General features: G+C 45.3%; 1 protein-coding gene across 2 annotated transcripts in view; it reads left to right on the top strand.

Annotated features, from left to right (window-relative positions):
- The window catches only part of LOC111855482 (A disintegrin and metalloproteinase with thrombospondin motifs 2-like), a 116298-nt gene extending 90488 nt beyond the window's left edge, over nucleotides 1-25810 (top strand). The window contains exons 9-23 of one of the 2 annotated variants that reach the window (XM_023834522.2): nucleotides 744-876; nucleotides 1511-1540; nucleotides 2385-2498; nucleotides 3407-3552; nucleotides 7024-7199; nucleotides 14010-14143; nucleotides 15844-15967; nucleotides 16963-17043; nucleotides 17243-17406; nucleotides 17933-18092; nucleotides 18750-18882; nucleotides 19379-19586; nucleotides 20922-21051; nucleotides 21287-21379; nucleotides 24176-25810. In XM_023834522.2, coding sequence (XP_023690290.2) covers nucleotides 744-876; nucleotides 1511-1540; nucleotides 2385-2498; nucleotides 3407-3552; nucleotides 7024-7199; nucleotides 14010-14143; nucleotides 15844-15967; nucleotides 16963-17043; nucleotides 17243-17406; nucleotides 17933-18092; nucleotides 18750-18882; nucleotides 19379-19586; nucleotides 20922-21051; nucleotides 21287-21379; nucleotides 24176-24999 — 2650 coding nt within the window. In that variant the 3' untranslated portion in view covers nucleotides 25000-25810. The remainder of the gene's footprint in view (nucleotides 1-743; nucleotides 877-1510; nucleotides 1541-2384; nucleotides 2499-3406; nucleotides 3553-7023; nucleotides 7200-14009; nucleotides 14144-15843; nucleotides 15968-16962; nucleotides 17044-17242; nucleotides 17407-17932; nucleotides 18093-18749; nucleotides 18883-19378; nucleotides 19587-20921; nucleotides 21052-21286; nucleotides 21380-24175) is intronic. The other variant, XM_023834523.2, reaches the window with a different exon arrangement.
- The last annotated feature ends 300 nt before the right edge of the window (nucleotides 25811-26110 follow it).

The raw sequence follows: 26110 nt of genomic DNA, 5'->3' as shown, positions 1-26110 counted from the left end.
CCTTCTCTAGCATATTAACCCCACTTTAAACCACGCCCCTCCTACAGCATAACCTCTCACTCTAAGCCACACCCCTCCTCTAGTGTATTGACCCCTCACTTTAAGTCACGCCCCTCCTACAGCATATTAACCCCAGTTTAAGCCGCACCCCTCCTACAGCCTAACCTCTCACTCTAAGCCACGCCCCTCCTACAGCCTAACCTCTCACTCTAAGCCACGCCCCTCCTACAGCCTAACCTCTCACTCTAAGCCACACCCCTCCTACAGCATTTTAACCCCAGTTTAAGCCGCACCCCTCCTACAGCATTTTAACCTCACTCTAAGCTACACCCCTCCTACAGCATATTAACCCCACTTTAAGCCGCACCCCTCCTCTACCATGTAAACCTCTCCTTTTAAGCCACACCCTCGTCTGGCATATAAAACCCTCCTTCTTATCCACATCCTTTCTCTGTCTCCAATAACTTCGTCTTATTTTCTGTATTCACTAAAATTCTTCCATCTTTCACCTCTTCTGTAACGCTACCACAAGTGGTAGCCAAGTTAATTTGTGTCTTAGTTACTTTACCCTTTATATACAGCTCAACATTTACTGCAACATAGTACGTACTTTGTACATTCCGTCCAGTCAATAAGCCTTTTTGTTACTGATCCAGTTTGTTATGCAGTAGAGCTGACTGAATCGCTGAAACTGGTTTGCTGGTGGCCTGCAGCTAAAAAATATCTCACACTCTTTCTAACAGCTCCTACGACTGTCTCCGTGATGACCCCTTTGACCACGACTGGCCATCGCTGCCACGGCTACCGGGGATCCATTACTCTATGAACGAGCAGTGCCGCTTTGATTTTGGTGCCGGCTACATGATGTGCACCGCGGTGAGTCCCCAACACCCCCCCCCCCCACTACCTGGTGTGGACTTCAATGCTCTGCCCCCTCTTTTTCACTCCACCTCATTCAGTAAACAATATACATCCACAATCTACGTATAAACCTTGAGAACCCCATTCACCATCTTAAGACACATAGTAATGATTATGGACAGACTTGAATTCTCTAGTACTTCATTCTAGACCTATCTATGGCCAAACATTTGTAGATGTATGAATTACTATGTAAGTATGCCTTCAGGGTGTGTGTGTGTAACTTTTAGTGAGGGTCTGAGAGGCGCACTATGGAGCCATCCAGCAGGGGGCGATGGAGAATGAGCACTTGGAATTTTAAGTGTACCATGTATACAATGGCACAAGAGAGAAAAAGTAAGAAACACATTTGCATCGCAGCATTCGCTTTCTCCCATCCAAAAAACAGGAACAGAACCCACAGATACTCATGAAGCCAGGCCGTTTCTGTAACTGTCAGGGCGTTGATGGGTAAACACAGAGGAGCTGAGCTCAGCTGAGCGACAATCACAGCTGAAACGGAAAGCACCTTCTAGATAAACTCTTGTGCCTTGAGCAGAATGCCAGTTGGAATGCTATGCTTTATTCTCTTGTCAAACCATTTTCTTAGCTGCAAAAGGTGGGCCAATCAGGAACACAGGTAAGTCAACACCCTCCGGAACGCTGTGGCCCCTCTTGTTTTTTACTTATCGATATCTATATTATCGTTCTTTCTTTCAATGTTGTCGTCCATTGCGTATTTCGTTTTCCCATTGTCATTGGCCACACGTTCTGCAGGATTCTAGATAGCACTTCTGCGGCACCCCCTAGGGCTGCATCCTCATTCTGTGTACAAGTTATTATGACGATCTCCCTCTAGCTCATAGCTCATCAGCTGCTGTTTTCAAAACATAATTCCTGTTCAGGCAAGCCAGTAGTCCACACACCTGCATATGTAGGTCAGAGTTGGTGGCAAGTAGATACACTCCCAGGGGCCAAGGTTTTGGGATCCTGCAGTTCTTGTCGGTCAGCTTCCTGAGCTGACATTATGAGCGGCGGTCCCGGTGTGAGCCTTGTGGAACACCTCCAGTCAGTGCACCAGCAGTATTGCTGGTTGAGGGGAGACCTCTTCCCAACAGAGGCGAGTAGGTGGTCCTTTTAGCATGGACCTCCTCCCGGTCCATTGTTTTATAGCCCCTTCACTGTTCATTGTACATCTAACGAGTCGTATCAGTATTGCCATACCAGACTCCTCTCCATTCTTCATCTGCATGCATTGGCTTCCTGTCTGTAGCTTACTGAAACAGAGCCATGTGGTTGTATGTTCAGATGGGTTAGTCTGTGATGTTTCTATATATCATGTACCTGTATTTTCTGTCCAGTCCTATAGCACTCTCTGGTGTCGATCTTGGGTACTTCACAGTGGCGGTGCCGTGTTAATATGGGTCTCAGGGTGCATCATAGGTCTGCAAGCCTGAGAACAAGGCTGTCTCTCTTCCCTCCAGTACCGCACCTTCGATCCCTGCAAACAGCTGTGGTGCAGCCACCCTGACAACCCATTCTTCTGTAAGACCAAGAAGGGCCCGCCCATCGATGGCACCATGTGTGCACCCGGGAAGGTACCCCGCCCCCCCACTACTGAAGCTGAAACATGCATTTGACCGTATGCTCTCCCATCCTCAGATACACCATCCCTGACCTGTGTGCTCAGCTGCACGCATCCATGATAACACACTTCTGCTCTCTGCTAACTAGGGCTGGGCAATAAATCGATAAAATATTGTATGGTGATTATGATATTGTCATCATTTTGAATATCATGATGTAGCCTAAACACTTGTTTTCTTGCACAATTAGCAGTTATACTGCACTGTATTTACAGAAATTCCATTAAGGTATAATTTGGCATAATTTATCATTATATCTGTCACATGCTCCATAATTATTAGTAAAACAATTTGTCATATTTCTGTTTTCTGCATATGAATTTTAGATTATTGTGATAAACACTGATACCTCTGAAAATATTGTATAATATTTAGGGCATATTGTCTAACCCTAGTCAAACCCTTTCCCTGGAACGAACTGCGAGGCAGTCAAAGAAAAAAAATGTACTATTGGTATTTTTCTAGTGTTATGCCCTACAACAAAAATGTATTTATGGATGACTTATTTGTTAAAATTAGATTTCACTTTGCAGTCCATTCAGTTTGTCACATTTTTCATGTACTCAATCTATTTAAGGGCAATTCCAAGGGGATTTTAAGCACATATGGGGCATCGAAGTAAGGAAATAAATTCTCATATTGTGAGAATTTTCGATATCGTTTGAAAAAATTATTACAATGACATATTTTGCTATATCGCCCAGTCCCACTGCAAAGGCTTATAGACATATCTACTCTGCACTGACACACTTTCCCAGCAATTACACTCAGTAACTCTAAATCAGTCCTGTTTTCTCCACCTAAGATGTTTTCCCCTGCTACACATAACCTAATGGAATGGCGTCTTTCCCACCTCCCAGCACTGTTTCAAGGGTCACTGCATCTGGCTGACACCAGACGTCCTGAAGCAAGACGGCAACTGGGGCATGTGGAGCAAGTTTGGGTCCTGCTCCCGAACATGCGGAGGAGGTGTGAGGTTCAGGACCCGAGAATGTGACAATCCAATGTGAGTGCTGGGGTTCGGGGTGCCTTTTATCTGGCACTTCATGCCAGTAGTAGCCCTGAGTGGTCTTGGAGAGCTGGTCTGGGCTGAAGTGTCTTTTCAAGGGGCAGGAAAAATTTGTCGACCCCAATGGGGGTTCCCCTCGGTAAAATTCACAAAGGAGCACTTAGGACTCAGAAGAGAAGCACTTTCAGTTGCTTGTGCAAATGGGGCAGGTGCTCAAGCCTCCCCCCTCCTTGCCTGTTGCTGGTGGCAATTTATAATTAAACTGGTTTTATGGGCCATTATAAATGCTGATTTAAATGCCAAATCTGTTTAATACTTATCAACTATTAAATAATTGAGGCAAATATAATGTATGATGATAATTTATGATTAGACATATGGCAGTATATTTTTAAGGTTTAAAATATTCTTTAAGACTCATTTCCAGTTGAGATCTCAAAAAGCATTGGAGTCCTTGAAATATTAAGACTGGTTGAACCATGACCTGAACTGGAATGGCAGCTAAATGTTAAATATTTAGGTATGTGGCTCTTTCAGGAACCGTCATGCAGAGGGTCCAGCGGCAGCTCGAATGTCACATCTCAGGACAGAGCACTCTTTACTTCCTATGACAGGCCATTATGTTCTGCCTACCTTTACTTCTAGCTGTTAATTTAAAAAGGAAACTCATTTCTAATTAAAGGAGCCAAAGTCTTAAAAGTTGCATGACAGAAGTTGTAAAGTGTCATGAAAGTCAAGCCTTTGAAAGGTAATTAAAGTTACAGTAACATCATTTTTTTTACTACAAATGGCACATATACAGTATGTGTCACGCTATTTTACGAAAAGGTTTTTGGAGTTCTTACTTTGTCCTGCCTTGGAGTGACACTGATGACAGTTATCTGCTTCATCTCTGAGAATTTCATTGATGCGCTTGTGTAGAAAAGGTTGAAGCCATCTTTGCATTTTTCCCACTATTGGGCCATGTTATTAAGCAGGTTGTGTAAATTTGTCAGCAAAGCAAATATTACAGGATGCATGATGTACTCTGGAAAAAATGAAGAGACCACTCTATATTTTTGAAAAATCTGCATTTTTAAATCCTGGTTTAATCTTGGTTCTACTGGCAGAAGGCTACACTGCACGGCAAGTTTCTTCCAGGCTGGAAGTTTCTATGACTGCATTACACAAAAACAAAGTGGAGCAGGAGACGCTGGCAATAATGAAGAACCAGCCAGGGGGAGGGAAGAAGCAACTTTCTGATGTCAGAGATGACAGTCAGCTCATCCGGTGGTGCCTCATAAATCGGAGGATGACCTCAAGTGACCTTCAAAAAGAAGGGGGAACATAACAGGCTCCTAGAAGCAAGTCTGAAGACCCGTAAAGCAAGGAAGAAGCCCTTCATTGATGAGAAGCAGGGAAATTTTGCTGTGGTCTCTTAATTTCTCCAGTGCTGTATTCAACTGTAGAGGGGTAGACATTAATCATTAAGACCCTAGGTGATAGCAAATTAGTGCTTGAAATTGCTTCGTATCATGAAGACATACGTGGCAGAATCGAAAAGGTCAGATAAGGATAACGTTAAAGTTATTTCACAATGTAAATTCTTATTCAATCACATGCTAGCAGAAAAGCTCTTAGCCAGTAGTAAAGAGATATTTGACAAAGTTGGCATCACCAAAGTAAAATGACCAGCAAGGTGCAGGATGTTCCAGCACTTTGGAAAATGTGCCAGGTCAGATTTTCAACCTCTGTTGAAGGGAATCCACAGATACTTTACCGATGGGCACTTGATGGACCTGACGGATGGAGCGAGGGGTGTGTCAGAAATTACAAACCTCGTCCTCTCAGATTGAAATGCTAGCAAGGATGTAGCGGTGTGATGCTTTGGGCTGGAATAATTGGGGCCAAGTTGATTAGTCATTGGCAAGTTCCTGTAGGTGTAAATTTGACTGCGGATGCTTATATTGAATTTCCAAACAACGTCTTTGTGCCACGCTACAAATGTAAGGCTCTGTAATTAAGATGAAAAACGACGGTCATGCATGACAATATTCCATCACATGCTGCCAGAAAGAGAGAAGAGTACTTCATGAAATCAGGCTTCAGAAATTGCCGTATGATGGAGCAGCCAGCATCTTAACCCAAACTGGATCCCACTGAGAACCTGTGGAGTATCATCAAGCAACAGATTTATGCCTCAGTTCCCTTCAAAGGACAAGCTGTGGGTTGTTATCTTAAGCATAAGCGACAAGTACGATGCCCACAGTAATTCATAATCTAACCAAGACAGTGGATCAAAGAGTTATCTTGGTCATATCTGGTCATATAAGTTTTTTATTTGTGGCAACTGCTATGTATGAATCATTACATAGACGTTGCTGTCATTTCTAAATAACCATTGTTATAAATGTATGTTTTTGTAATAACCACCTTTGTTAAACTACTGTTTTCAGCGTTATTGCACTGGTTTGCATAATAGTGGGCAGAGTGGAAAAAGTGCATATTTTGGTAAATTATCAATATTTCCCCAAATAATACATAACATTTGGCATGATTTTCACCACTTATTTATATAGATAATAGACAGATATCGGACAACTCATGTTCTGCATAATACCATGACACAGGGTGTAAACAGCCATCAAGGGTGATTCCAGGATTTGACCTAGGGCTGAGCCCTCAATGCGAATGTAGGATATTTGTAAAAATATATAAATGTATTTAAAGTGATCAGGCTCAACCCCTTTCTGGGTTGTATAACATATGTGTAATACAATAGATGTATATAAAAAATATGCATACTGTATGCAATACCTTTCATACAACTAGTGCCATGGTTAGTTCATGTTTCTACAGCCCCACATGTTTCTATGTACCCTGCCTCATTCCCTCTGTATACTTAAGAGCAAAGATTCTAGGAAGCTTCTCACGAGCGTCTCTGTGAGATTCAGTTCGAACCAAGCAATTGTAAAGCAAAAGGGAGGATTCAAAGAAGAGTTTGCTGCTACGCTTCCACTTGACAGTCATTTCTCACACAGAAAAGATCCCAAGATTTATGGGGTTTCAATGGATTTGGGAAAGAATGACAAAATTTTTAGGGGGACTGAGAGAAAGGATGAGTGCTAAATCCCCCCTAAATAGGGACTAGCACTGCCTGGGGTAACAGTTATTAATCCAGTCATAAAAATATGTGTTTAAGTTTCAGTGGGTGAGCAGGGGCCTGTATCATGAAGCAGGATTTTATACTTAACGAGATAGCTTGTCGGATTTAAGTTAGTCTGGGCTGAACATAAGTGAACAAATATAAATTTCATTTAAAAGGGGATGCCTTAAATCTGACAAATTATTCAAACAAGCAAGAAATCAGACCCAACAAGTACAACTATTATCTATTTAAGCTTTTATTTATTTTTGCCAGCATAAAGCTAGTTTTTGACAATACTGATACCCCCCCCCCCCCGATTCTTCTGACCCTCCCATAAACAGCCCAGCAAATGGGGGACGCACCTGCTTCGGTCCAAACTACGAGTTCCAGCTGTGTAACACGGAGGAGTGCCCTAATCCCATGAGCGACTTCAGAGAGGAACAATGCCGAATGTGGGACCCCAAGTTTGAGTACCAGAACAGCAAGCACCACTGGCTGCCCTTCGAGCACTCAGACCGTAAGTACCCTGAGTGAGCAGAGCCAGTGCTGGGGGAGCTTCTATACTAGAATTGGTGTTGGAGTGGGATGGGCATGAGTAGGGCCTACATGTGATGGCCACTAGCCTTTTTCTGTAATGTTTGTCCCAGCAGCAGTGGTCATGTGGTGGTCAAGAGCTGGTAGCTTAGCTTGTCATGGTGTGTTTCATACTGTGACCATTGGTATGAGGTTCCAAGCAGAAGAAGTAAGGCAAGAGTGCAACCGAGTCCAAAGGCGGGCTTCTCGACAACTCCGATGAGACCGGCTGGGTAGAGAAGACACCATCCTTCATTCCCAGCTATCCCATCCTCCACCAGAGCTCAAGTGTCTGCCCTCCTTCCTTACTTTCCCACCACATCTGCTGACTGTCACTCTAATCAACTTAATTAAACTATTAAGGAATTAAGTAGCTTGACAAATCTGATTCCTTGCCCGAGTGTCTTGATACTCATAATGCCAGGTGGTTTAAATATGTGACGTGATACATGGCAGAGAGAAATATAATCACCTGAATGTCCATCTCACCCTTTCCATCACGCTGGAGTTTAACAGCTGAATATCCATAACACCATCTGTACTATTGGAAAATGTCTGTTTTGGTGCACAAACCATCCATCTTTGTGAAGGTTCTCAAATAGCAATAGCTACAGCCTTTCAAATAATTCATTTTGAGCTGATGTTCATGCTGTTATTTAGCAAACAGATTCTTGGAAGTTCAAGCTATTGCAGCTGATCAGAACATTTGAGTCTACATATGTCCAAAGAGCAGCATGTCTCAAACCTCATTCATGAGCTAGTTTTCCTATCAGCTCCATCACCCAATACGTAGTAGGATCCGTCACAAACATACAAATACACATAGACATAGAGAGAGATAGGCCTACACAAGAACTGAGAGAGGGGAAACCCAGCCTGTTACACAAGAATGGTGGGGGGGGGGGCTGGCCTGTTACACAACAACTGAGAGAGAGAGGAAGAGAGGAAACCCAGCCTGTTATACAACAACTGAGAGAGAGAGAGAGAGAGAGAGAAAGAGAGAGAGAGATGTGCCCTGTATCTTGGACCATAAATAAGCAAAGTATGACAGAAACCTGCCCCGAACCCACCAATCCACTCCTTCAGCGCTAGAACGCCATCCCAAGTCTTGCACACCTCAAAAAAAGATGCCCCAAAGTTTAATCTTGCTCACAAAATGGCCGTCCCCCTCCACAGAGGGATCAATATGTGCCACGTTTGTTTGTAGCCACAGCCCACTCTGTGTCTTCCAGCAGCCCGAGGGGGAAGCACCCAGCACCAAAATACCCAACCACCTGGAAGCCGCCAACCCCTGCCAGAGTCTCCATGTCCAGAACTTTCACGCTAAGTTCATAAAGAATCTCCCTGGAGGCATCTGCAAAGTCCCTCAAATGCTCAAATGCCGCACTCTGAAGGAGAGCAATAGGACATCATTCTCCTGATGACCCTTCAGTGCCACCACAACATGCAAGGGCAGGAAATGCTCTCAGATCTCCCTCTCCATCCACTGCAGTCCAACAGAACCCCGCAGGCAATGGTGAAGAAATGTTATTGAGGATTGTCTGAATGAGACAGCTGAACCAGAACCCGTCTCAGTACACAAGATAGAAACAGATTTCTAGGTTCCACCCTATCTCAAATGCCTAAGCTTTGAAATGTCTGCTGCCACTGGGTGTGGCCAAAAAAAAAACAGATGCTAAAGTTCTAGTCCCAATCAGGAGGTTGACACGAGCCAAAGATGCCCCCTCATACAGCTCTCCAATGCCTGAACATCCCTGTCCCCCCATACAAGCACAGATACATGGTCAGCATAAGCAGACAAAGCAATATGCCTAAGGCCCTGCAGCCCAGCCATCTGCCGACACAGCAAGGGTTCAATGGCCAAGCAGTACAGTTCCCGAGACAATGAACACCCCTGCCTGATACCCCTCCGCACCCTGATAGGGCAACTCAGTTCCAACCCCACCTTAAGCATCACCGATACATTGGCATACAATAGGCATATCCAAGACAGGAAAGTCAACCCCATGCCAAAAGCTGCCTGAGTGTTAAAATGGTATGTATGACGGACTCTGTGGCCTTTTCCTGATGAATCGAAATAACCCCCAAATCGAGGGAGTCCAGTCTACACAGGGCCATCACATTGCACATTACAGACAGATCGTCCATTATGGTGCTCCCAGAAACACAATAGGCCTGACCAGGGCGCACTAAATCCTCCATGCAGCACGCCAATCTATTAGAGAGGCATTTCGAAGGGATCTTATAGTCACTGCACAGCAAGGACAAGGGCCTCCAGTTGGACAACAACCCCAAGTCCCCCTTCTTGGCCCTCATGTAGCTAGTCAGCAGCTGTCCAGCCCTCAAAATCCACTTAAAGACCTCAACAATAACAACAAGTGCCAGGAATGTTCATAAAATTCCGCTAGCGGGCCATCGATGTCTGGTGCCTTCCCAAGCGACAAACGCCGAACTGCCATTGTTAGTTCCTGGAGCCGAGGGCCTCCCTCTGCGCCATCCCCAGGTTGACCAATCCTGTCAGCACCACCTCCAGAACAGGCTCTGTATTTCTCTGACTGTCATCTTCTCCAGACTGGAAAAGAAAGAACTCACAGCATACATATCCCTAATACGAGACCTCTTAGTTCGGACTAAAGCCCCCTTCATCCGGTCATGGAGCATGGAGCTCAAGGCCTTCCTCTTCCCGTCCAATACACCCACAGTGTCAACAGTGTCACCAGCAACTCTCAAATAAAACGATGTCCCTCTCCAAATCCCAAAGGACATTGCTAACCACTGAGCAGCATACTGCTGGCAAAAAACCCTGACCTGAACCTTACCCACATCCCACCAGGATGCCAAATCCCTAAAGTGCTTCTTTTCTATCCTAACTATCCTTTTTCTATCCTATTTCTATCCTATTCCTTTCTATTCTAACACAGCAAAGCTCCCCAAAAAACCCATAAAGAAACAACTTAGTGTCAAAGTGCCAGTAATATTTAGTCAAGACCTTCAACAAAAGCAAGCCAACCCATACCAAGTGGTGGTCAGAAAAGGTGCATGGAGTTACATGTGCCATCAAAATCTTATTCCGCCCAAACTTCGACACATAAATCCTATCCAGCCTAGTGGCGCTGACCCAACCAGTCGACACTTTCAGCCAGGTGTACCGTGTCACCCCTCTGTGCTTCTCTCGCCCCACATCCGCCAAGCCCCAATCCCACACCAACCAATGAAGAGCCACCCCAGAGGCCATATGAGGCTCCTCCCCAGTCCGACCCAATGTGAAATCAGTGGTGCAGTTCCAGTCACCCCAAACATCACAACCATACCATTGCAGAGCATTACCTCAGCTTTGCAAAACTTGCATCCAATCCCATACGTCGACAAATAAATGTTTACAAACAGGAAAGCGGTCCCCTCAATCGCAGCTTCAACCAGCTGCAGCCTGCTGCACTCCACCTCCCGCAGCTGCACACCTATCATCCCCACCCTTTCATTAAACAGAATGGTGACTTGTATGAGTGCCATGACTCATAAACAGCCCACCCTTGCACCACAACCATAAGTCCACCTCATTGTCTCCATCACTATGAGTTTCCTGCAGAAACAGCGCATCTAAATGATGCAGTGTCGCAAATTTAGCCAGTTTTGCTTGCTTATCCTTATCTCTTCTACCATTAATGTTTAATGGAGCTTCTCCATGGAACTGGTTAAGGAATAGAAGAAAGAAAGGAGGACAGAACAGTGCAAGATCTAGAAAAAGCTCATTTGTAAGTAATCTGCATCACAGCCCTGCCACAAATTTTCTCAAGTGATGCCTCGTTTGCATAGTCAACTCCTCAAAACTAGCTGCCTTTCGGGAATGTCGTACCGAAGCCAAAAACTTCTGAACATCCAGGAAGAAATCCGTAAGTTGGACTTCCCGTAGCTCTCATCCAAATACTCATTAATCTCCTGCAAGGAAAACAGCTGCTGATCATCCCCCGCCTGCGAGGCAAGTTCCAAAACGTCCGAGAGACTGACATCATCTCACCCAGCCTTGCAGCCTCATCGGGAATGGCTGGAATAACACTCACAGCACCCCACAATCTGTCACCGACTTCAGGGGGAGGTCTGACATCGCAGGGAGAATCAGGAGGCCCATCACCCTGCCCCGTATGGACCTGTCCCTCCCAAACTTCCTCACCACCAATCCTCACTGCCTCAATGAGGCAAGTCCTGTGCAGACAAATGATCCTCTTATGGCCAACGACGCTAAAACACCGCAAATTGCCCATACTAGCATATTACATGTATGACCTACCCTCACAAAGCACCCTAAAAGAAATGTCCAGCACCAGGTCATTCAAAATCATAATCACCTGCCGCCTAAAAGACACCTCATGTTTCAACGCTGGAGTCTTGCAATTCAACGGAACTTCCTTAAAATCCCCGATGACCCTAGTAAAACAGGAAAGTTCCTATGCAATTTCCGCATCAAGAACAAAAGGCAGCACATTCAAAACCGTAACTCTCACAGTTGGCAAGACTAGTGGTACAACCACAATATAACCATCTGGCACTGTAATCGCACTCACAATCAACCAAGTTCATATCCTTCAAAAATACCACCACTGCCAGATTCATACGCAACTCTCGCCCACACTTAACAAGATATCCTCCACGGTTACCTCGGGATCAATCTCACACCTGACCCTGTGCCGCAGTGAAAAAAACTCACACCCATCAAAATGCAATGCCATCACAGCGAACCAAAACAAGAAAACACAATTGTGCAGCACATAGGAACTCACCAATCACCAAAACAAAGAAAACACAAAAGTTGGAAAAAACACGGAAGTCTCGCACCAGCTACAGGTGGTTACCAAGTACTCTCACATACTCCACCCACTCCCAGCAGTCATTCTGACAGAGAGAGAGAGGGGGGAAACCAGCCCTGTTACACAGTAACTGAGACAGAGAGGAAACCCAGTCTGTTACACAAGAACTGAGAGAGAGAGGAAACCCAGCCTGTTACTCAACAGCAACAGAGAGAGGAAACCCAGCCTGTTACTCAACAGCAACAGAGAGAGGAAACCCAGCCTGTTACACAGTAACTGAGACAGAGAGGAAACCCAGTCTGTTACACAAGAACTGAGAGAGAGAGGAAACCCAGCCTGTTACTCAACAGCAACAGAGAGAGGAAACCCAGCCTGTTACTCAACAGCAACAGAGAGAGGAAACCCAGCCTGTTACACAGTAACTGAGACAGAGAGGAAACCCAGCCTGTTACTCAACAGCGAGAGAGAGAGGAAACCCAGCCTGTTACTCAACAGTGACAGAGAGAGGAAACCCAGCCTGTTACACAAGAACTGAGAGAGAGAGGAAACCCAGCCTGTTACACAAGAACCACAAGAGAGAGAGGAAACCCAGCCTGTTACACAAGAACTGAGAGAGAGAGGAAACCCAGCCTGTTACACAAGAACTGAGAGAGAGAGGAAACCCAGCCTGTTACTCAACAGTGAGAGAGAGAGGAAACCCAGCCTGTTACTCAACAGCGACAGAGAGAGGAAACCCAGCCTGTTACACAAGAACCATGAGAGAGAGAGGAAACCCAGCCTGTTACACAAGAACTGAGAGAGAGAGGAAACCCAGCCTGTTACACAAGAACTGAGAGAGAGAGGAAACCCAGCCTGTTACACAAGAACCACAAGAGAGAGAGGAAACCCAGCCTGTTACACAAGAACTGAGAGAGAGAGGAAACCCAGCCTGTTACACAAGAACTGAGAGAGAGAGGAAACCCAGCCTGTTACTCAACAGTGAGAGAGAGAGGAAACCCAGCCTGTTACTCAACAGCGACAGAGAGAGGAAACCCAGCCTGTTACACAAGAACCATGAGAGAGAGAGGAAACCCAGCCTGTTACACAAGAACCATGAGAGAGAGGAAACCCAGCCTGTTACACAAGAACAGTGAGAGAGAGAGAGGAAACCAAGCCTGTTACACAAGAACAGTGAGAGAGAGAGGAAACCCAGCCTGTTACACAAGAACAGTGAGAGAGAGAGAGGAAACCCAGCCTGTTACACAAGAACAGTGAGAGAGAGAGGTCTCCTCTGTGATCTCAGACTACACACCATGTAGTGATCAAAGGATGGCTGTGCGCCCCCAGGTGAGAGAGGCAGTGTGGTGCTTTCTCTCCCTGGATCTATAATCCAGGTGGTCTGCAAGATCCTGCCATGCATCCCACTGAGAATGTGTAACCCCCTCCCCCGCAAATGCACAGGCAAAAGCTGATACTCCAAACAGATCGGTTTCATTTGCTTTTCAGTTACCCCCCCCCCCCCCCCAGTCAACCAATAGAATCTGTCCACCAAAGCATGACTCTCTTACCAAACACTATATTGACTCTTAATTAGTTAAATCTAAATAAATGTTCTATTAAGGAGTGAAAAATTAATAACTAATAAAGAAACCTTTTGAAGTAAAGTAACCTTATTTTAAAGCTGATTGCTGAGCAAACAAGAAGTACTTGCTAGCTGTAAATATAATCTGAATAGCTATTAGATCACCATTCTGATGCAGTGCCACACAAACTGTATATGTGCTTTCATCTTTACGGGCACGATTTAACAGCAACCATCGGCTGTGAAAATTATACTGTGGTCTGAAGTGTGCAGCCCATGACAGCTCATCATGTGGGCTTCCCTGTTTATATACTACCCCCCCCCCCCCAGTACCAGCCAATGACAGCTCACTACTTGGGTTCCCCTGTTTGTATACCCCCCCCCCCACCAGCCAAAGAACGATGCCATCTGTACTGCCAGTCCAGAGAGACGCGGGACGTGGTGAACATGCAGAGGATGGTCCACGATGGGACTCGCTGCTCGTACAGGGACCCCTACAGCGTTTGCGTGCGCGGAGACTGTGTGGTGAGTAGCAGGTTTGCGTTACATCATGGACATTAAATTAGGGGCAGCTGGTACAGCGGCTCATTTATACATCCCTGCATCATCCATAACTGCTTGTCTGGTACATGGTGACACTGAACCTAGTGCCAGGAAACACAGGGCACAAGACAAGGGCACAAGGCAAGGGCACAAAGCAAGGGCACAAGACAAGGGCACACCCTGGGCAGGATGCCAGACCCCAGCAAGGCACACACCGACACTCAGTGACACCCTACTGGCACTTTAGAGGCTCCAGTTCAGCTAAATCACACGTCTTGTACTGTAGGAGGAAACTGGAGTTGATGGGGCAAACTCAGACGGCACATGGAGAACGTAGACAATCCACACACAGCGAGTAGTGAGACTTGGACCCCCAACCCTGGAAGTGTGAGGCTCATGGGCTTCTCAGATTCTTTTTTGCATCCATTTATCCTGTTAGTGGACACTCAGTGCTGCTGTTAATTATTCCAAATGATGGAGATGCTTCAGGTCCTCCTCACTGAGCTCCAGCCATGTGTGAGATAAGAGTATATATACCACAACTGACGGGTGCCTCCGCTTATTTAAATTACGTCCTCCACAGTCCTTGTACAGAAATGACCTGATGTGTGTGTTTTGCTGGGGAGCATGATGATATCCATGAGTAGGAGAGAACTGGAGAGCCATCTGTAGTGGAAAAAGGTTACAATACGGAGGAAAGGGGGATGCAAACAGCAAGGACTCTCACAGACGTTCCACCAGCTAATCAGAGAAGAAAGTCTGGCCAGATATCACCATTGTCCTGGGATCTCGGCATAATGCAACAGTTCGCTCATTCTTATGCAGTTAAGAGAACATTTCAGAGTGTCATTACGCAGTTAGTAGTTTGTCAGCTAGTGTGGCTGTTCCCATGCTGGCCAGCTCCTCGGAGACATGTTTTCCGTTGTCTAGCAACCATTTCTTATTTGTTCTGCCTAGGGATTACGTATTTTAAGTGAAGTATGCTATTTCATAAGTCTGCTCATTAAAATACCACTTTTAAATAAAACATGTTTTGAGCAATGTTTAAAATTTGCCATAACCATTTGTAAAAACAATTAGTAGCTTGAGGGGATGGTATATCGTGAATGTAGACACAGTTAAGGGAGGTTTTTAACACTTTATTAAGACAGACGTTTGTTTAGAAGGGTCAATGACGTCTGACCTTTTGCTCAAGGAGATTTACGGTCGGGTGTCCATCTTGAGGACCCCTACTTGTAGGCTATTGGGGAATTATCTGTGGAGACATTGGCATCATGAACAAGTGAACCCGCCATCCCTGCGGCATTCTGTAAAACAATACCTTATTTGTGTGTAAGTGCATGTAAGCACAGCTCATCAAAAATGACTGAACTCACTGTCGACCTTTATGGTGTCGTGTGGTTATTTTGCTGTTTTCTACTCGTCTTCCCCCAGTCCCACGGCCTGCCCGCACTCGTCTTCCCCCAGTCCTGCGACTGACCTGCACTAGTCTTCCCCCAGCCCTGTGGCTGGTCCCCACTCGTGTTCCCCCAGCCCTGTGGCTGGTCCCCACTCATGTTCCCCCAGCTCTGCGACCGGCCCACACTTGTATTCCCCCAACCCTGCAGCCGGCCCGTACCCCTCTTCCCCCAACCCTGCAGCCGGCCCTAACCATGCAACCGGTGTCTCTGTGCCGACTACAGAAAGTGGGCTGTGACTATATGATCGGGTCCACTGAGCAGGAGGACAGGTGTGGAGCCTGTGGGGGGGACAACTCCAAGTGCAAGACCATCAAGGGGAACTTCACCCGGAGTTCCAAGAAGCATGGTATGCCCCCCCTCCGCCTGTTCATAAGTCATTGTTTGTTTTGTTGCTTAGTTGCCATCTCTTGTACACTATCTCTCTATCTATCATGGAGCCACGTACACTGTGTGCTGCATCCCTGGTGCCACCTCCCGTGTTAATCAGTGCCAACTCTCTGCCTGCCATGCAGCCTCAGTGTTCTATCGCATGGCTAGTATTGGATGGTATGGACAGCCACCCATACATTGTCACTATTGGGCATCGGAGGGGAGATCTATTGTATGGAACCCCTCTCCGCCACAGTACCTCACTTGCTCCCTTCGAGTGTTCTGCCAGCCCAAACAGACCTCAAAGAAAAAACCCAGGCAGACGATAAGAACATGAACCATTCTCCATTTATTATTCTCCTTAAATACAGGCATTTTATTTGCTGGCTGTTAGATACAAATTATGTAACAGAAAACCTCGACGCCGGGACACAGATCAGAAGAGGCAGAAACGATTTAAATACATCTGTTTGCTTTCCCTGGCTTCCCCGGATTGTGTGTGATGGTGACGTGGGACGGACTCATCTGTGTTTTCTTTAAGATTCAGAGCGCCCTCAACTGTTAAATTGCTTTATATACAAGAATGGAAATAAGGTTCCAAGTTTAAAATGTTTCCATATGAGTACCTCAGTGCTTAAGTCCCTAAGGATTGTCAGTCAAACTTTCCGTTTTAACGTTTGATTCCTGTCTAGCGTTCCTTCAGTTAAATGTCCCTCTTTTTAATGGCTGTATCTGCAGTGTTCTGAAGCTCTGTGATTAGACAGTTTTACATATGATCAGTAAACTGGTGACCATCAACCATGCATACTTCTTACCTTTGTTACAGCGACACAAAATGAAATTGAAACCTGAAAAGGCACCACAGACACCGTTTAAATGCTAATAAATCCAGGTGTGCTGTTTGTGTCTCAGTCCTCTGTCACACTGAGGTATCCTTTTTGTAAATGTTGCTTTCCTCTGTTCTCTTTCCAGGTCTCATCAAAATGCTTGAAATCCCCCGGGGGGCAAGGCATCTCCTTATCCAAGAATCCAAGGGGACACCGCACATCCTGGGTAGGCCAGCAGAGACCAAACAGCCCTTTCCAAGATATCCACCTCACTGCCATCTTAATCTGCCCCAGGGGCTCTGAGGGAGGTTATTCGAGGGGAAGCACAGTTTTGGGGGTTTACAGAATAGGATTAGATAGAGTTACGTGTGCTTGGGGCTTGGTGGTGATTGGTGTTCTGAATTGCTTGACACGTATGTCCATAGTGCTAAAGAACCAGGCAACTGGGAACTTCTTCCTGAATGGTGAGGAGGAGTTCCCCGAATCTCAGATGGTCATCGAAAAAGGAGTGGAATGGGAATACCTGAACGATGACGATAAGGAGACCATCCAGACTGACGGCCCACTGGGATACGGGGTCCTCGTTATGGTGAGCCAGATCACACTCTCTCGTGCACGTTCACACTTACAGACAAACATACAATCTCTGCTCTAGCTACCTCCTCATTTGGCATTTGTCCACATTCAGATATATGATGGGTCTGAAACGAGAAATCAAGCTGATCCACAGAGTTGGTTGAGAAGGTTTAAGGACTACCCAAAGAGGCATTTTTGCTGTACCATTGTGTCACTGAGCAAATTAGTTAGACTGAACTGCTTTAAAATATACTGGATTCTCTATTAGATTGTAAAATATGTACATTACTTTGGATATAATATTAGCAAACAGATGGTGCATTAATATAGAGTAGAATCCGGTTTCCTGTGAGTAGGGAAGGCAGCCTTTTCTTTGGATTATACTGTGGTGTAAGGTAATTACAATCTGGACTGGATCCATTCTAATTGTGTGGGCAGAGGGAAGCACATGCAGCAGGTCAGTCATCTCCACAGAGCAGCAGGGTGTACCAGAGTTGTGCTGAAGGGTCACTTTGTGGACACTTTGTCAACCCGCACAGATGCAAATGCATGGAGAGGCCAAGGTCTCCCTGTCCTACAAGTACATCATCCACCAGGACCTGCAGCCACCCTTTGAGGACAATGGGCTCTTGGAGGACTGGGACCTGTACGAGTGGGCATTGAAGAAATGGTCACAGTGTTCAAAGCCCTGCGGAGGAGGTGAGCCCCTTCCGGGGAGGAATGAGTTAGTGTGCGGTACAATGCAAAAGTGTTAGACAGTCAAAGAAAATGTTCAAGTTCAAGTCAAAATGTTGAAGGCTATTTATCTTGGTAGTGATTGTATATTTGCACAGAAAAAAAAAACAAAATTTAATATTTTCACATATGCAAATTAACAGTAATGCAATAAAAAATCAAGAGTAATTTCATCTCTTCTGCCAGAAGTTACTGATATCTTGTTGGATAGCTAAATAAACTTGATTAACTTTATTTGTTAAATAACTCAATGGGGTATGAATTAGCCAAACAAGGTGGGGTGGTGGTCGAGTCAAAAAATACATGGGTGTATTGGACGGTTGCTAAAAGACTGCGGTGACTGTAGGATAGGTTTTGAAATGAAGATCATTTAACATCATTTCCTGTGACTGCCTAAGGCTTTTGCACAGTACTGTATAGGAATCATGGGTATATGTATGGTTTGGTTAGGCAGAGTCCATGAAGTAATAGTTGCATGCATTATACCGTAGTGTTGACTGCTGTGCTAACTATAACCAACAAACCCAACACCTAACCCTAACCCAACACCTAACCCTAACTCACTGATATTCTGACATTAGGTATTCGACATCGAGTGTGAGTGTGTTCTTTAATTGAAAGGTATCCAGTACACAAGGTATGGATGCAGGAAGAAGTCTGATGGAAAAATGGTCCACCGCACCTACTGTGAAAACTTAAAGAAGCCTCAAGCCATCAATCGGGATTGTAACCAGAAGGAGTGCTCTCAGCCTATGTAAGTCCCTGGTCAGGCCGTCCCGACACTGGCTGAATTCTCTCCTACTTTTGTCTGTGTGAATCTGCCGCTCTCCTCCCCATGTCCTCAAGAAGTTCATGGGCAAATAGCAAGTCCAGAGTAGGTATCACAAGAAATAAGTATTAAGTAATCAACTCAAACGAAACCCAAAGCAAACAACCCAGTTTAGCCATTGGGTTGACCTCATTGGCTTATAAAATAATGCCTGCATGGAATCCTGATGCAGAGCCAAAATAAGCAAAGAGGTCTGAATGATTTATTGACTGATTTTTTTTTTTTTTAATCTTACTGACACATCCTGTTCACAGTTTGGTACCCTTAGACCCCACATGCATGCTAGCTTTGAATCTATTAGCTATATTTCAGTGTAGTGTTTGATGGAGTGAGGTATGTGTCGTTATCCATGCATATCTTGGTAACGGAAGAGTGATAGCCGATACCATGATGTGTGTGTGTGTGTTTCCATTCCTTTCAGATGGGTGACAGGCGAGTGGGAGACCTGCAGTAAGTCCTGCGGGAAGATGGGGTACCAGATGCGCTCAGTGCGCTGCATCCAGCCTCTGTACGACGGCACCAACCGCTCGATCCACAGCAAGCACTGCAACAATGACAGACCCGAGGCCCGCCGGCCGTGTAACCGACATCTCTGTCCCGCCAACTGGAGAGTGGGACCCTGGTCCCAGGTGAGAGGAGAGCTCTTGGTGGTCGCATGTGTTATTGTCTGTGAATACATGCATATAATACCAAGGTGTGTCTGCACGAGATTCAAAGGATTTAGCGGTACGTATTATCAACAAAAACTAATGAATTCTATGAATGAGGGTGTGAGATCTGCCCGATGAAAAATAAATATGAGAATGAAGCACTGATATTGACTGGCTAACCTCACATTTAGGCAAGTAGGAATAGATGTCTATTTTGTCTATTAGTGGATAAACCCCGATTCCGTCCCCCCTTCTCCCTTATACAGGGTTGGCAGTGAGTCCTGCCACAGGTTAGCCCTCAAGTGGAGTGAATCTCACTACCAATTACTACTGTAAACAGTTAAGCCACAGTCTGATAAATAAGTCACATGTATGTATGGCGAAATCGCCGGAGCACCATGCAAACCAAACAGAAGAGTACAGAATTGACATAAATGGGGCAGAGAATTCAAGCAGCTCAGATTGAACTAATGAAGGGACTCTTCTACTAACTCCTGGTTAAGTTCAGAGTAGAATAGAAATAAGGCATACCCAACCTTTGAATTCTGAATATCTTGTTAACTTTTTGGTAGGTTACACAAAATCAAACCAATTTGTTAGGTTTGGGATCCAACGCCGGTAGGGCTGCTGAGAAACTTCTCAGTCACTCACAAATGTGTTATTTTAGTAAGTTCTTCTAAAACTACTATGTAGCACAATTTCTGCCTTCCACTACATATTCACGGGGCTAACAGATTTTCCTTTACAATATGCCGTTGAGCTGGAAGGCGCCTTTGTATTTGGTGAGTGATATTGCTCCGGGACTGGAGCAAATGTTATTTGTCATATCATTTCTAGTGAATGGCTAGATACTGTAGGTTTGGATTCTCCTCCCAGTGATTCTTTAATAAAGACAAAAATTCCCAGTTACCCCTCTGCCATACAAGAGAGTATTCAAGAGCACAGACAACTGGGGAACCTCTCAAATAGGCAGAAAAGGTTTGATTTGTTTGACTGACTTGTTTATATCCGCAGACTTGAAACTTTTGATAAAACATCAGAGTAAGCCATCCATTTCAGAATGACATACGCTGGTCACATGCAGTGATTTATGAAGTTCGCTCAGTGTACGAGACATTCACTATGTGCTTTGATATCTCCCTTTTGGGATTCTCATTCTGCAGAAATTCCTTCAAAAGATACTTCAAAACAATTCAGAAAATACTGCTGTCATACCCTCTCCCCACAGACCCCTTCTGTGTCTATTTTAGAGAGAGGGAGTATACTGGAATAAGAAAAGTTATGTATATATTGATCTGTATGTATGTGTTTCAGTGCTCTGTCACCTGCGGCAATGGGACACAGGAGAGGCAGGTCTTGTGTCACACCCGTGACAACACCATTGGGCTCTGCATGGATACCAAACCAGAGAACATAAGGGCTTGCCGACTGACGCCGTGTCCGAGTGAGTCGCACGCCTGGTTAAGGGCCATAACAGGAGGCGGCTCCTGCCTGTGGAAACGTTAACCAGTCCGGCCCACTTTGGTTCTGCCAGCTTGCAGGCACTTCAGTGTCATGCACAGGGAAAGTGCATATTTTATATAGGCAATTTTAGGCCTCAGGCATGGCATAAACTAGAATGCAAGGCCCAAGCTCTGGGTTTGGCAAACAAATTCACACTTGTCTTTGCTTCTCCCCAGGGAGCCCCCTCAACCACGGCAAGAACGGCAACTTTCTGATTCAGTGGCTGTCCCGGCCCGACCCAGAGTACCCCATCCAGAAGATCTCTTCAAGTAAACGGCCACTTTATAACTCTGACCTCGGTCTTCGGTGCATGCCGTTTCTAACATGGACGCTGCCCCTTTCCCTCTGCCTCCCCTTGTGGGGCAAGTTTCCCTGACCGCAGACGCTGCGCTTCTTTCGTTTTGGGGGTGTGTCTCCGATGACATCTCTGCAGGAGGGAGGTCACGGCTTTCGCGCTATCTCTCTCTCTCCGTTTCTCTCTCTCTCCTTGTGGAGCTCTGTGTTGTGAACACTGGCCTCTTGACCTCGCCAAAAAAGGCTTTCAGTTGATTGGCGGCTTTAAAGTGTCGGTTTTGCGGGTGGCGGGTTGCAGCATTCTGATTGGGCACTATCTTCAAAGCTGCGTGTCGCTCGTGGGTTAAGCTCTGACGTGGACGCTGGTCCTCAGTATCATCGGAGTGTCTGGTTGTGAGAGAAAAAAAAATTATATATATATATATCGAAAGCTTTCTCGTGAATGTGATCTTGTCACATCGACGGCATCTTCTAGGTGCTCTCTCTTTGCTTCCTGGTTCCATCTTCAAACAGACAGAAACACTGAGTGCAGAACAGCAGAAGAGAATATGACACCAACATCCTCCTTGAGTTCATTAACTGTGAATGTGAGTTATGGTGATGGTGAAATCGATGAAAACAAGGTCGCCTGTAGTGTGGGTGGCTTCTCGCTCGTCCTCATCCTCCATCCTCTCTCGACTGTTACTACAAAATGTTCAATAGATGCAGCTCATTTGTGCTTGCAGAATTTATATACATAAATATATATATATATATAAATATGCGGACAAATCTCTATATAAGAATAATATTTATATTAACAATAACAATACATTTTAACATGAATAAGCTGTTGCTTATTTGCCTACTGACTGTTATGTGTATTTTTGTATTGATTTTACATGAATACAGAAGTAAATATTTAATAAGTGAAGTGTTTTCGGGGCGGGGGGGTCGTGTGGGGACTATATTATGCAGGACCAGGTCGGCCCGTGCCTAACCGTTTATTGGGGGGGGGGGGGGGCATGTGTCATGGCTGTCAAATGGGCTGGTGTTGTTTTTCTGTCCTCGGAGAAGGATCGCATTTCGATTCACGTGCATGTACATTCCTCATGCGTGGCGGTGCGCGACGGACACACGCGCCGTCCCGTGAACCCGCGTTTGTCTGCAGTGCGCACGCATGCCCGAGCGCGTCGAGCGCGTGTTTCCCATATGCGTGCGCGTCCGTGTGTCTCTGGCAACATTAAATGTCAGAAAGTGATACAAAATACCTCATTAACCTTCATCTGAGAAAAAAAGTAGTCAAATCTCATGTTTGTTACAGACATTAGCAAAAGAACAATGCCTTATTTTGGATTGAATGTAATGGCATTAATCTGTGGAGAAGATGGCTTCATTTACAGACGGGTGGGTTTGTCCGTGGTTCTTGGAACAGAGGCAGCTTCTAAAAAGTGAAAAAGATAAAATATGTAAAACAGACAAATGAAGACATTGTGCTGCACCCAACCACAAGGGACAGTTTACAGGGATAAACCGAGTTGGTACAAGGCATCCTCACTTCAGACTCGTCATTGTGTTGTGATCACGTTTCCGTTGTGACTATGTAGCGAGCTATCGAAACTTCGTGCTGGATTTGAGACGTGACGATACGTCAGACTTTGCAGTGCGATGCTGTACATAAAATTGGTGTTGACTGTATTTAATAATGTTCATGACTGTTAACCTCTTACTTTAAAAAAAGAATTACGAAACTATTATATACTATGGGTACCTTTTTCGTGGCTTCACTGGCCTTCAGTGTGAGGCTGGCTAACGTTGGGGAAATGTTCAGATGGACTACGTGCACTGCGTCTATATGCACTTTGCTTTTTTCAGGGAAACTTTATCAATGTTTTGTAAATGTTTAATATGACACTGAGTGTGCCATTTGAGTTTTTACATCATTATGAAATTATTTTCTCTAACACTATTATTTATTTATTTATTTATTTATTTATCGATTGATTGTTTGATCTCCAAGTGATGAAGTGTTTTACCAAAGTGACTGTGAACTTGTACCCTTCAATACAGTTAATTTATTTATTTTTCTTAAGAAGAGTAAAAAGAAAACTATATATTTGAGGGGGGAGTGCATCGCATTGTTTCAGTTTCTGTCATCAACTGCAAAAGTTGTCAAAACAATAAAAAAAAAATGAAAAACAAACGTTTGTCCTCCTTTCTGAGTTTTGGTGCTGCGAAGTGTTTTTGCAGAAATGCAGGAAACCGCCGGCCAGCGCATGGACAGTCGCACACAGCACGTACACTGGGGGGCCCGTGAGTGCAGCCTCGCCTCCCCCCAGAGCTCTCAGGGCTGTACTCTTATAAGTGGAGGAAAAATTAAGAAAAATGATTTCATGCAGTGGGACATTTTGAAAATAGAGTTTGCATCGTCAAGCCGTAATAGATGCAGTCAATTGCTTAGTCGAGTGTTTGGTGTTAAAACGCATCTGTGCTCACTTGGTGTACTACCCACAATGATGACAGAAAATATCAAACACACCCTAGGTAATTGTGGATATACAGGAGCACCATGGAAACGCAGAAGTTTGATTGGGTGGAAAAATGACAGTGAATGTAAACTGACCCCAATATGGCAGCTGCCCAATCGCATGTAGGCTGCTTTGGCTCCCTCTCTTCTCTCTTGGCTTGCCGCCGTGTATAGGCCTTGTTTACCCCTGCATTCCCTTTTCCGCTCAGGCTTTCATGCCCAGTGGCTCTTCCCCTGTCTCAAATGTTTACTCTTATTTTTCCAGGGCAGCGTTGCCAAGGGGACAAGTCAGTGTTCTGTCGCATGGAGGTCCTGCATCGCTACTGCACCATCTCTGGCTACAAGCAGTTGTGCTGCAAGTCCTGCAGCGAGAACAGCCCCACCCCAGAGCCCAGCCCCTCCTTCCCCATGAGGAACACCACTGTAAGCACAGACAGGAAGTACACCACGACTTCCCCCCAAACAGCGAGCAGGTATAGCGCAGCTCCTGAATACACATCTGGGAGATCCCCATCGTTTACCATCTCCTCCATCAGCAGCAGATTGTTCACAACAGTAAGTCCAGCCACCAGCTTCAGTCACACTGCAGCCTCTAGTTCCATGACCATTTCTGAGGACACCAGCACAGACCCTAACTATGACGACTGGTTACTCACCAGTGCCACTGTCCCGGTCAAAGATCCCTCTGCAGATCTAAGTGATGCCTTTATTTCTGAAGACACTACAATTCCCAGCAGCACCATCACCACGGATGATATAATGAGTACTTGTACCACCGATACCAGTGATCACATCACAGTCCACATCCCAGCCTCTACTTACCTCAACAGTGTAGCCAACACCGTGGTGCCTACGGCTACTCCGACAACTCGAACCACCACCACACAAGCCAACCTCGCAAAACAAGAGGAGGAATCCAGGGAAAATAACTCAATCGATGTACCGTACAGGATTGTCAGTGTGGACAACGAGGTCTCCAACCACTTCATTCCAAGCAAGAGGCGTCTGTTTCGGGAACGGACGCGGAACAAACGGATTCAAGAACTCCTGGAAGAAAACTTTCTCAGAAGGATGAAAAGAGGACCATGAATTTCAATTTCTCTTATAGAGATGTGTCGATCCCGGACTACAGTTATTTAATCACATGAAAACATGCATTGGTGCTTTGTCAAAACAAAGGTGCAAATGTTTCTCTCACTTCACTTCTTGAAGAAAAGGCAAACTGGAGTTCGTGAAGCAAAACCACTGGCAAAGCTTTGCACCATTGCTTTGGATCAAACACAGCCTCTTCGAGACTCTTCATTGAAGCTATTTGATTAAAGCAGCCTTTACCTTTTGTGTGTACATGGCATCGGGCTCATTTGTAGTGGCACTTGAGTGTGAAACTTCATTTTTCCATACCTGCCCCAGTGTCTGTGTAGGACGTATAGTATCACATACAGTAGACCACACAATAGTAACACGGCCCTTACTGGACATAGTTTATTCTCATGGTTTGTCATGGTAGTGATACGTTGAGGTTTTTACAAACAAATCGAATTTGCGTGTGACACTCCTAACTGTCACACTGTAGCCCAGGACTGCAAACATACAGCTAAGGCACGATGTTGCTTTAGCATATAGTGGGAATGCAGGGCGATGCTTTTCCTGCCTATTTCTTTATTTGCTTAGTTTTATATTTGGCTGCCATGATAAGATTCCTGCAATAAAGTAGATTTTAGTTTTTGAAAATATAAAAAGTTAATTGTTCTTTTGGGATTTATGTCCCTAAAAAAAGAGGTAATCATTAAAACCCAGAATAATGTTAATTTTCCAGTTCTGCTCTTTCAGATGTTTTGTCGAAGGCGGATAATAGCTAACCATGAGAGTGTGAAAGCCCCCCCCCCCCCCACCGTCCCTACCCCCCCTCCCCTCCCCTACCGATATCGGACACCAGAGAGGAGATGCACAGACACTGAAGTAAGGTTTGAAAAAATATAGCTGCAGTCTGGATGATCCAGAAGGCCGGGCTGCTTTCGGACCTCAAAGGGCCCTCACCCCTGAGTGGACCCCACCCTCTGCATTTAGCGGACCCCTCCCGCCGTCCTGCTGCCCGTTTGCACCAAACAGGTCTCCTGGGGGGCGCCGTGTGGAGCACGCTCTCGCAATATCCCTGCTTAAAAAGGCTGAGCTCATGCGGAAAACAGATTCCAAGAAGCTA

The sequence above is a fragment of the Paramormyrops kingsleyae genome, chromosome 10 (genome assembly GCF_048594095.1).
Source record: "Paramormyrops kingsleyae isolate MSU_618 chromosome 10, PKINGS_0.4, whole genome shotgun sequence".
In the NCBI taxonomy this organism is placed as follows: Eukaryota; Metazoa; Chordata; class Actinopteri; order Osteoglossiformes; family Mormyridae; genus Paramormyrops; species Paramormyrops kingsleyae.
The sequence above is the reverse complement of the archived record's forward strand: the minus strand, read 5'-3'. Positions and strand labels throughout refer to the sequence as shown.